At 44.3% G+C, this 12,536-nt stretch overlaps 1 protein-coding gene across 1 annotated transcript in view; it reads right to left on the bottom strand.

Annotated features, from left to right (window-relative positions):
• TRPC7 (transient receptor potential cation channel subfamily C member 7) overlaps positions 1–3,292 on the bottom strand; it is a 294,068-nt gene extending 290,776 nt beyond the window's left edge. Inside the window, exon 1 of the mRNA XM_036114313.2 lies at positions 3,229–3,292. Within this exon, the coding sequence (XP_035970206.2) occupies positions 3,229–3,292 (64 nt within the window). The remainder of the gene's footprint in view (positions 1–3,228) is intronic.
• Positions 3,293–12,536: the final 9,244 nt, after the last annotated feature.

The following is a 12,536-nucleotide window of genomic DNA, read 5'->3' as shown; positions in this document are numbered from 1 at the left end:
GAGCAGGGGCAGGACTTTATAGTCTCTCTGCTTAGTCCCTTCTCTTTAGCCCAGGGAAGCTTTAATGCTTATCCAAGGCAGAACCAACACTGTGAATCAACATTTCTACTTCCGATTCATGCTGTTCCAACTGAGTGCCTCCCTCTTCCTGCCGGAAACTTTAAGCTCAGGGTTAAAAATTATTTTGAGGGTTGTTGCTGTTTTTTTTTTTTTTTTTAAGTAAAACAAATGCTGTAAAATTCTAAATAATACAAAAGTACACGGAATAAAATTGAATATTTCTCTTTGAGCCTCACATATGAAATTTCTATGTATGTGTATAATCCTTCTCTTGGTACTTCGAAAGTAACAAAAATAGACTTGGATTAGGTGACTTGATTCGATTTAACAATTCAAGTCCACGCTTTGTGTCTGCAAATATTATCATTTGGGAAGTTAAGGCAAGCTGGGGATGGGGGTCAGAGGGCATACAGGTGTGTGTAAAACGGCTTTTATCTTCATGAGCTTATAGGCTGTTTGGGGAGATAAAGCATGGATGGGATCACAACAATGTGAAGATATGTAGTTTGAGAAGATATTTTGTAATTCAGAGGAGAGTAAGTGTTATTAATGAATGCCTCATGAAGAAAGTAGCATTTTAGGTGGATCTTGAAAAGAGAGTAAGATTTAGAGAAGCAAAGGGAATAAAGAAAAACTGAGATTAATTTCAGTTTGCGCACTGCATTCTTCCCAGAAGGATTGTAATGTGGCTTATAATAAGATCATCTACTAAGCCTTTCTGTGCCTTACTTAGTTTTCTCCTTGGTAAAATGAGATAACAAAAGTAGAACCAACTTCATGGGGTTATTGTGAAGAGAAAGTCAAATTGTCTTATCTACATAGCTTAGAACAAGTACCTAGAGACAGTAAAGGTTTGCTCAGTGTTTGCAGGTACATACTTCTCTTACATGGAATGAAGTATACAGGGCCGCACACAGCTTTACAGAAGTTTTCTTCATTCCTGTTCCTCACCGAGGAGAACATAAGTTTAGTTTGGGGAGGCCTGTGAATGTGGAGGTGATTGCTACCTGAGGAAGAGAGTGAAAATCACGGGGTAGCCAACCATTTCATAGAACCTGCGGCAGGATGTTTTACTACCACTTACTTCTCTTGATGAGCTTGGAACTCAAATAATCCTCAAACCTGTCCTGAATTCTCTTAGCTTAAAAACCATGTCTTGGGGCGCCTGGGTGGCTCAGATGGTTAAGCATCTGCCTTTGGCTCAGGTCATGATCCCGGGGTCCTGGGATCGAGCCCCGCATCGGGCTCCTTGCTCTGCGGGAAGCCTGCTTCTCCCTCTCCTTCTACTGCTCCCCCTGCTTGTGCTCTCTTGCTCTCTCTGTCAAATAAATAAATAAAATCTTAAAAAAAAAAAAAAAACAAAACCATGTCTTTTAGAAGTTAGAGTTTAGGGCCATCTTCATGTGCCGCCTTCTTGGACTTTGAAAGCCACCGAAGAGAAGCTGGGCTCCAGCCCCCGTATACCTGAGGTGGTCGTCCGTCCGGACTGCACCCAGCCCCTCATCCCATTTCATCCCCCATCCCTAGTTCTGTCCAAGTGTCTTTCCTAGTATCATGGCTGCCTGGTTCTCGTTCTGACTAGCCTTTATTCAGATTTGTGAATTAGAACAGTAAACCTTGCTGTTCCCATCTTCCTGTTGCAGAAGCATCCTTGAGTCAAGGGTGACTGAAAAAGCTCCTGATTACTTCCACAAGAGCAACCCAGAAAAATCAATCCGTTCTTTCTGAGAGACATATACTTGAATGCAGTCACCTTATGTGAGCAAGGAAACATTTTTTTAACAAGAAAAACATTAATAATTAAAAGGGGTGGTTGTGGGGGAGCTTCTGATGAGTGAAGAGGGTGGAAGGGAGTCCAGAGGTGGCAGCTTCTATCGAGAACATCTGTCTTAAAATGGGCTGCTATCCTCAGTTCGAAAGCAAGAGCTGCATTGTTTGATTTGTTTCATGCCGTTACCTCCCTTAGACCTGTTTTTAAGCCATTTCTGCTGTAGAATATTATAAAGCAAATTAAGGTAGAATAAGCCACCTGGAGCTTCTCAAGCAAATACCCCAGAACTTTGCAGCATCCCCTGAAGCCTCTTCCAGCCTCCACTCATTATGACCGCTTCCTTCCCATCCCCACTTTTGTGACTTTTATAGTAATCACTCGCTTGCTTTACTTCATAATTTTATCGCCTAAGTATAAATCTCTAAACACTAGAACTTATTTCTGTGTTCGAAATTTAAATACATTGAGTCGTACAGCATGCATTCTTTGTGTCTGACTTCCTGAGCACAGCATTCTCCCCTGCTGTGTGTAACTGCGTTTATTTCTTATCATTTTTGCATGGCACTCCATTGGGTGAATATATCCCAATTAGGTATCCCTGTTCCTCTGGATAGATTTTTGGGCTGTTTGCAGTTTAGGGTTAATACAAATAATGCTGCTCTGAACATTCTTGTTCATTTCTTCTGATGCACATGTGCACACATCTTTCTTGGGCATACACCGAGGAGTAGGATTGCGGGATCCCAGAATATGCAAATCTTCAACTTCAGTAACTAATGCCAACAGTTTTCCAAAGTGCTTGTCCTAATTTACACTGTCACCAATGGTATTTGCCAGTTTTCTTCTTTACTTTTAAGAGAGGGAAGAAGGCTTTTTGGTATGCTAAAATATACTGATCTGCATGAAATCCATACATTTGGCCATTGCAAAAACAGAGAGTGAGTTTCAGGGTGAGACTGAGTTCCTACAGGTGGTCTGAATGGGGTGCCCAGTAAGTGCTCTCGCTCGGGACTGTGACAAACCTGAGTTCAGATCTTGGCTCTGCCACTTATTTGCTGTGTTACATTAGGCAAGGCATTTAACATTTTAAATTCCACATTTAAAGTGCCTGGTATGCAGTCCGGCGTGTAGAAAACCTGAATATAATCGTTGTTATTGTATGACTACTATTACTGCTGCTACAGCCAGCACTCAGGATTCCCTTCTAATCAGAGTAGTGAGAACGATTAGGAAGCAGAACGCTAGCCTTGACCATTTGTATTGGTTTATATTCCACTAATGTCCAGCCTCAGGGAATAGTCTCAGAAAAGGAGAATCAAGATGTTTATAAGCCAGGGCTCAGTTTTGCTTAAGTGGTGTCAGCCAGATGAGCAGACGTTTGTCAGGAGACGACTGACCTCCCAGGTAACCCGGGTTACAGGTAAACCTGTCAGGTAAACCTGTCAGTTTAATGTTCGACATGTCTTCGTATCTCAAAGACAAGACAGTTGGAACCTTGAGCTCCAGCATCCGGCCAGGGAGCTCGAGTGCTCTGCTGCCCTCATTCCAGGCACAGCCGCCTGGTGTGCCCCTGACTTCTGAGACCACAGCTGTGGGAGCAGCAGGGCAGCTGCCTCCAGTTGGGCCTGTGTGGTCTACCGCGCTGGGATGCAGCTTCCAGGAGCCGCTCCCAGAGCCCTGTGCTGGCTGGTAGCCAGCAACACGAAGAAACATGAGTCACAGAATCCAGGACATAGGGTGGAAATGATCGTAAAATAGCCCACAGTGAGTGAGCAGGAAGGCCGCCAGTGGTTCTGTGCTGAGGCTGACTGATCCCACAGCAGCTTCTCTGCAGCATCGGCTCCTTTGTCCACCCTTCTATGAAGATGCCCACTAGGCATCAAGGAGATGGTGTATTTGCAGGGCTTTGACAGTTTCTGTACGTGGAAGACTCATCCCGGTTCCGTGGTGTGGGGCCCAGATTGGAGTTCCTTGAGGGAGGATGGATGGGACACCGCTGACGGGCAGGGTCAGAAGTGGGGCAGGTTCTTGGTCTGAAGGCAGACGTCCAGCTGTGACCTTGATGGGGGAAGGAGATTTGGGGTGGATGATGGGGTCTGACTTTGGGGATTGATTAAGTGGATCCACTTATTCAGTGACATCATTGCCCTTCTGAGGTCAAGCTCCCTCTCCTCACTTCCGTGTTTAAGAACAGAAGATATACTAGGGAGGACTCCAAAAGGCTGCTGGATAGGGAACCTGAGTCTGGGTCAGCCAAGAATCTGAATGAGAATACAAACACATGTACAGGCACACGCACGCGTACACACAGACATGCACACACACAGTGACTCTGAAGAAACCAAATGGGGTCCTGTATCAGAGAGCCTGTTCTAGTAAATCTTGGGATCATTCAGGGCTACTCATTCTTTTCATGCTGCATATCAGATTTTTCCACTCTAGTCACTTGTCTGTTTGAAGTGTGCCCCTCCTGTAATTCACCTTCTTCTGACTTCAAATCCTGCTACCTTTATTCCTTTCTTGTTGCACGATCTCCCACTTCAATCAGTCCTTCATAGACCTGTCAGTTTAATGTTATTAAAACAATTCTTTTATCATTTCATGATGAGAAGCTCAAAAAGGTTCCCATTGACCTATGCAAAATTCCCCAGGCTGCAACTTAAGGTCCTCTACAGTCCACACATTTTTGTCCTCATTTCCCACTATTTCTCAGTGAATTCTCTGTCACAGTCAAATTAGGGGAGTCACTGTCCCTGTAACAAGCTATACCCTCTGTTCTTCCATGGCTAACTCCCCAGTGCCCTTCACTCTCTTTCCCTCTTCTGTCAAGCTCAGTGTTGCCAAAGTGTGGTATGTGTATCTCTCATGTCACACAATTAGGTGGGAGATTAAACTTTTAAAAACTTTACTATGTAAAGTTTTAATACATAGGTATCATGGGATAAAACAATTGTCACATCACACCCCCGACTTCATGGACACATTGTCCCAAATGGGCTAGAGCAGATCCTGCCGCAGGGTCCCCAGACTGCCCAGTCACAGGTGGCTCACGTTACCAGGATATAAAGGGGGTAGTCACACACCCTTGGCCAGACTGGTTCAGGAAGGGGCATGGGGTTCAATTCAGTCCAGTGAGGAGAGATATGCCAGGCACCTTGAGAAAGTAGTTTCCTCAGTCTGAAGAGCCAGACAACAGAAATGGCAGCCTCCTCTCTCTCTCTCTCTCTGTCTCTCTCTGGATGGATGGAGAGGCTGCAGAGAAGAAGACTGAAACTGCCATACTTGCGTGGGTACCTTTTTTTTTTTTTAAAGATTTTTATTTATTTGACAGAGAGAGAGACAGAGAGAGAGGGAACACAAGCAGGGGGAGTAGGAGAGGGAGAAGCAGGCTTCCCGCGGTACAGGGAGCCCGATGCGGGGCTCGATCCCAGGACCCTGGGATCATGACCTGAGCCGAAGGCAGATGCTTAACGACTGAGCCACCCAGGTGCCCCTTGCGTGGGTACCTTAAAGGGAGGCAGCCTGAGGGCAAAGTCAGGCTCCCCTAAGGACAAAACAGAAGTTCAGAGAGGTCTCTATTAAACATTAAACTGATTCTAATTGGACTTTTAATGTATTTCCTTACCGTTCAATGAGTTGGTGTCTCTGGCACTTCAGTCCAGAGCATCCTGATTGATTCACTGTCTAGGATACAGATTGCTAATGCAGATCCATGCTTCCTCAGTTTTTGTGTTCTGTTGGCCATAGTAGAAAAATGGCAGCAATTGTAACATACTGGCATAAATGGACAATATTGCTCATATTCAGAGGCAAGCGGCCCTAGGGCCCTTGGCAGCATCAGCTCAGGATCTTGGGAATTTGTAATCCATTTGTAGCAAGTGTGACAATCCAGAATTTGGGAGGCTCTGTTGTAGATGATCCATGCCTATGCTTCTTTCTTTACAGAACTGCATGGAAATTTCATTTCTAGAATCTGTCATTTATTTAGCAAGTGAAATATAATAGTAGAGTTAGAATTTTGCTCTCTGTTTTTCTCTTGTGTTAGACCTATTCACGGTGGTTAAAAATCACTTTACGGTGTCAAGGTGAGCCCGTATTGAACCTGTAAGTACTAGTGATGGCTGGTATTTAAATGGTTGCACTGGAAGTTAAATCTACTGACCACTGTGCTCTGGTAAGCTCTATGGCAAGGCAGGTACACATTAACACAGCTTCTCTTTCATTCTGAAGTTCTTGAACTTTCAGATAGAAAGATTTTGAACGTGTGCTGCAAATCAAGTCTCCTTACCCACAACGTGGCACTCTTTCCCAATCAGTCCACCTCCACAAAATAACGAAAATATGCATTTTCGGGGCAAGCCATAAGCTTCATTCATTTAGTAGGTGCTGGTGAGAAAGAAGATGAAGAATTGGGTAAGGCACTTGTGAGCAAAATGTATTGTCTTTTTCAGCTCTAGTGATAACCTGCTAGCTGTGAATGAGTTTAACATTCCTGGGGAATAGAATATTTAAAGAAACCCCATTTATCACATTATTTAAAATAACCATGGTGTGGACACAACCTTCCTGTCCATCAGCAGATGAATAGATAATGAAAATGTGGCAGATATATACAGTGGAATATTAGTCAGCCTTTAAAAAGGAGGAAATTCTGCCATATGTGACACTGTGGATGGACCTGGAGTTAGGCTCAGGGAAAAAAAAGCCAGGCACAGAGGACAAATTCGGCATGATGAGTTACTTACAATGCACAAACTCACAGAAACAGAGAATAAGGTGACCAGGCTTCCAGGAGCTGGGAGGTGGGGCAGGGAAACGGGGCGTTGTTGTTCGGCTGTCACCTGTGCCAGATGAATCTGTGGCACAACACTGGGCTTATAGTTAACAACACTGTATTGTGCACTTACCCACCCAGAGGGTAGTTCTCATGGTAAGAGTTCTTATTGCAAAACAAAAACAAAGGGGCAGGTGGTGATGTTTATTACCTTGATTGTGGTGATGGTTTCATGAGTGAACACAAATCTCCAAACTCATCAAATTGTATACATTACATAAGTCCAAAAAAGTTTCTGTATAACAGTGATACCTCAATAAAGCTGTTTTTGAAAACGAAATACCATTTCGGATCCTGTTTACCCAAAAACATTTTTTGGAATGTTCACGATTGCTTTTTATCAATTATAGAATTCTTACACTGAGCTTGTTTTGTATGCAGTCGACACATAGAAAAGTCTGACCAGAGCAGGTCATGGCCCTTAAGAGAAGTGAGTTTTGGGTCGTTTAGGACCCTGGACACCACTCTCGTTGGGTTCTAGGAGCTCTTTCCAGCCCACCAGCCAATGGAGAAGAAGAGAGAGGAACACGAGTTGGAAGGAAGAGCTGGACTGAAAGGGCACACATCCTTTCCACTCACTTTCTACTGGCTGGAGCTTAGTCTCGGGCCAGATTAGCTTCCTGCCAAGCATTCTGCCAAGGAAGTAAAGAGCTCATGGATTTTGGTGAGGACCAGCTTTCTCTACACAGTTCTAACTTTTTAAATGGCATCTACCCAGTTAACCAAATTAACAAACCTCTACTTACTCTAGCAAGGCACTGTGCCTGAGGAGGCAAGCCCATCATATCTATTTACCATGAGAATGCTCTAGAGACCACGACATCCTGTTTGTGGCTCCCAACACACCGTAATGGCATCCTCAAGCAGCTTCTACTTTGGAGAACCAGGCCTCAGATGTGATACAACCCTTGAGTATGTGGCCTGGGTCACCCTTTTCCAACAATAGAAGTGGTTAGGTGTCAGGAATAGGCATGAGGGTTAAGAAGAAGGAGTAATGTCTCTGGAGTTTTCCCAAGAACTCCCAAGATAATAGGTTTGGACAGATTGCATGTGTCCAGTTTGAAGCCTTCCTGAATAAACTGTGGTTTCCTTTAAGTACTTCTTGTCTCAAAGGTGTGTTTCCTCTTGCCACCTGGAAATGTAAGTATAAGGAGGAAATGAGAGTGGTTTTGCAAAGAAAAGTCAAGGCAGGCAGCACTTGACACAAGATGGAAGCTGTGGTGGCACGAGAATGCAGCTTACCATTCTCTTACTTTGCAGAGCAGAATTGAGGCCCCAGATGCTCTTCTTTGAAAATGGGCTTGATTTTGCACTGAGGTCACACTTCCCCTGAGCAGCTGTCTGCTTCCAGACAGCCACCTGCGACTCAGGAACTCCCCGATGGGTTTGCTGGGCTTTCCTTTGACTTTGTGGCAGTCGCTGACACTGCTACCCGTCTTTCTCTCCTCTCTCTCACCCGCGGTCTGACTCACATCACCGTCTTTTGGCTCTCCCAGCTTATCCTGCCTTCTTCCTTATTCTCTCTTCTGAAGAAAGTCCCTGCACATCCATCTTGGCATCTTCTTGGAAGACCCAGACTGACACGAAAGCTCATGCTTCATATTACTTTGTTGACTATGACTTGCAAAGAAAACACATACCAAAAAATACGCATACCACACATTTCCACAAAGATCAGTTCCAGTAAATCTTCCATTAAAACTCCTATGAATTAAGAGAAGGAACTCAATAACCAAGAACTTGTGAAGGGGAGGTCTGAGAGATCATGAGGTTTGGCACACTATTAAGTTGGTTCGGGATTCAGGGAGCATGACTTCTATCTCTAGAGGTCCTTAAGAGAAAAGTACATAAAGGAAATAAGTAGGTAATAATGTACCAGTTTAATATGTATTATGTTTATTATTGGCTGGTTCAAACTCAGTAAAGAGCTATATATAGGCTAGACTGCACTAGGCTTAGCATCCAACCTAGCCTAAGGGCCTAAAGGACTTTACAAAATCTTTAGGTCCAACCTAAATTCCAGAATCTATCTACCCTCCAGTCAGACACATGGGGCAGCAGTCAAGGAAGCAAGAGTAACCAAGCCCATGTGTTTGAAGAGAAGAGAGAGAAAGATGGCTGAACCTTCTCCCACATGAGCATAGACTCTGCCTTCCTTCACCACCTAAGCCACAAGGAGAAAAGGAGGAACAAAAGAGGGCATCCTAGAAAATCACACTGACCCCACCGACTAGTGAACATGGCTTAGAGTCTTGGAAACCAATCCAATCTGATTACGGTTTCCTCTACAGGGAAGAGAGGAGGAGAATAGGGAGAGGCAGATGATACTCTCCCTCCACAGGGAGTAGACTTAGATCCTTACTAAAATGTACATCATTCAGCTCAGAGCTGTGTTGAATACATGTGTGTGAGGGGTGTTATGGGAGGCAGCCTCTTCCCTTGAGGAGATGAATATTGAATTGGGAGATCAAATACATAGAGAGCAGTCGGATAACAATTCCATGCTCATCTCTGTGGTTCAGACCAATAGGATGTTTGGGAATAAACATCCTGGTGGGCCAGGCTCACCAGCCTGAACTTCCAAGAAGAGTCAGGCCTGAGCCAGACCCCAGAAATTGCACTAGGGTCAGAGAGAGGTGAGGAGAGGCAGTGGTTAAGTGCTCAGGTTGTGGCATGGAATAGACCTGGGTTCAAATCCTCATGCCACATCTTGTGAGCTAAATCTTTCTGAGCCTCAATGTCTTTGTCTATAAAATAGAAATAATTATCTTCTATGACAGGCTGTTGCAGAGATAAAGTGAGATAAAGCATGGAAAGTGCCCAGCCTTCGTGGTAGGTGGCCACTTACTGTGATAGGTGGAGGGGAGGACCCATCCCAGCAGAGAGGATCAGCAGTGTATGGGGGGGACCGGGAGGGAGACCAGCTGGCCGGAGAGAAGAATGCACTTTGTAAGGTCATGAGGAGTCAGGCTGGCTGGTGGGATGGGCCTAGGGAAAACAGTTGTGGAAGAGGATCAGCAGTAGCAGAGGTGTATGGGGGGACCAGGAGGGAGACCAGCTGGCCGGAGAGAAGAATGCACTTTGTAAGGTCATGGGGAGTCAGGCTGGCTGATGGGAAGGGCCTAGGGAAAACAGCCGTGGAAGACTGGCTGATAGTCCAAGTTTATGAAAGCAATAAAGAGAGAAATGTTTCTCAGTAATGAGTGGCAGTTGGGGGGGTGGGTGAGTGTTTAAATACTTTCATCTCTGGGAACGGTAAAAGATTGTAAAAGGGTTCCTTCGGACTAGTTTTGCAGAAATGAGGCTGCATTCTTCCTCCTCTGAGGGTCCCCCACACAGGATGGAAGGTCCTACAGCATGGAAGAGAAAATTGCATTTTTCTCATCTCAAACAATCCAGACTTCTATCAGAGAAACTTGCAGAAAGCCAAGTGGAAAGTTTGCCCATTGTACCAATTGCTGGCAGAATTGTGTTAATATCCCGTAGCTGTAGCTGCATTTGCAAACAAGATATGTAAGAAAATTAAATGCAGAATGACAGTGTGGAGTCTTACTGAAAAAGTTATTTCTCAAAAATTTACAATTTACATTTTTTTAATCAATCACACCAAACCCAGATAAAAGGCACTTGGCCTCTACTTTGTATTCCACCCTAATTACAAAATGACTAATCTATTTACTGAGCTGCTTAATCTTTCCCATATTTCTATCTTCTCCCTGCCTGTAGAGTCCAATACACATCCAAGGCTGTTTGGTTCATGGACCTGCATGGATACGATTTTCTATGTCATTTTCACACTAAGTTTAATACTCCTGGTCCTGGGGCACCCGGGTGGATCAGTCAGTTAAGCATCTAACTTCAGCTCGGGTCATGATCTCAGGGTCATGGGATCCAGCCCTGTGTCCTTAGGGCTCCCCGCTCAGCAGGGAGTCTGCTTGTTCTTCTCCCTCTGCCCCACCCCCCTGCTCATGTTCTTTCTTTCTCTCTTCTCAAATAAATAAATATAATCTTAAAAAAAATACTCCTTGCCCTTACAGACTCTTTCCTCCATTGGTTTAATCTTGACCTTATCCCAGAGTCAGCATGCATGGTTGTCTGTTTTTATTAAGATATTTTGTTCTGTCCTGGAAAATACAAACCTGTTAGGATTTTAATCACAGCAAAAGTGACAGCAGGATTAAAGACTCACAGCTTGATTTAAACAGCCTTGTGAATAAGTACCCCTCTCCCCCACCCCCCAATTCATTCCAGCCCCATGTTGTTTCACTAAGCATTAGTTTCTGTTGTCCTGGTTCTGGTCTGTTGGAGACAGTAAGATTTTCAGGCCTTATGACTTCTCTGCTTTCCAATATATTCTGGCTTAGTCCAATTCTAAGTCAACTTGAAGGCCATTTTTGTGGTGAAACAGAGAGGCAGAGTCTCCTGCCTGTCCCAGGCTAGTGCCCTAACATGGCTCTTTGCTCTGCAACCAAGGATGCTCCTGAGCCAAGGGAATATAAGAGGTGGCCGGTGCATTTGTTTTTCATGGTTGCTCCTGGATGGCTTCATAGAGACATCAAGATTGATGCAGAGTATCGTATGAAGAGTGTTGTCAGGGTCCATCCACAGCATGCATGGGAATGGTTTAGGGATAACCATGTACCAGTATTGCTTATAATCTGCTTTTCTAGTGCTGATGAGGAAGGAAGGAGCTGTGTGTGATGGAGCTTTGTGATTGTCCCGAGGAAAGGAGTGTGGAACTTGATCTGGTTGCTAACTGTGCCCAAGGCTTATCTCGGCTTCTCTGAGCTACCGCACAGGCTTAGGGAAGGGCTTTCCACAACCTCAGAAGCCGCTGGTGGAGAAAATCTGTGCCCAGAAACAGCTGTGTGCTAGGAGAGGAAGAGAAATGCAGACCAAACAGAAGGGCATGGAAATAAGAATAATAAAGGAGAAAAAGGAACAAAAGATTCATGTTATAGGGAAGGGCGAGGAAGGGACATTCATTGATGTCTGCAGCTGCAGCCTTAACCTGTCTGGCCTCCTCAGTGGAAAGGCCATGAGGACCTGGGCCCTGGATTTTTCAGGAAATTTTTCAATTCAAATCACTTCTCTTTATTATCATACTGTGGATCTTAAATTTAGGCTCAGGAAAATGGCCATTAGAAGGAAAGTACATGAAAATAAATGCCCTCCAAGTAACATGGACCCTGCAGACATATTTGACAATCACCTTCTGGTCCCCATGAGCATACTGAATGGAACCTGTTATTGAGAGTGTGGGAGTTATGTGTCTTACAATAGACAACATTAGCTCTGGTGATTTCTTCTCTGAATTAATTATAGTTGGCAGGGGTTTCTTGGAACTAACTGGTGCTGTATTCATACTTTGTTTTTCTTAGGAACTATGTGTATGAGCCTTATGTAGTTGGCGTTTCTAAAATGCTTTTAAAGTTTTTAGAAGTCAGACCTCTAGTAAGATAGGGCAATAGTATTTAGCCATTGGCACTTTTGGTTCTCATTTTAATCCGGTAGATGGCATTTAAGGAATAACATTTTTAAAAAATTACAAAATGAGTAAATGTTCATTGTAGACCATTTTCTTTTAAAATATTTTATTTATTTATTTGATAGAGAGCACAAGCAGGGGGAGCTGCAGGCAGAGGGAGAAGCAGGCTTCCCGCTGAACAGGGAGCCCGATGCGGGGCTCGATCCCAGGACCCTGGGATCATGACCTGAGCCGAAGGCAGCCACTTAACTGACTGAGCCACCCAGGCACCCCAGAGCATTTTCAACATACGGAAAATCATAAAGGAAAAAAAATCAATATTACCAGTAGTCCACTCAGGAATAATGACTGCTAACATTGTGGATTTTTATTTGTGACCATCT

Source organism: Halichoerus grypus, chromosome 2, assembly GCF_964656455.1.
Source record: "Halichoerus grypus chromosome 2, mHalGry1.hap1.1, whole genome shotgun sequence".
NCBI lineage: Eukaryota > Metazoa > Chordata > Mammalia > Carnivora > Phocidae > Halichoerus > Halichoerus grypus.
The sequence above is the reverse complement of the archived record's forward strand: the minus strand, read 5'-3'. Positions and strand labels throughout refer to the sequence as shown.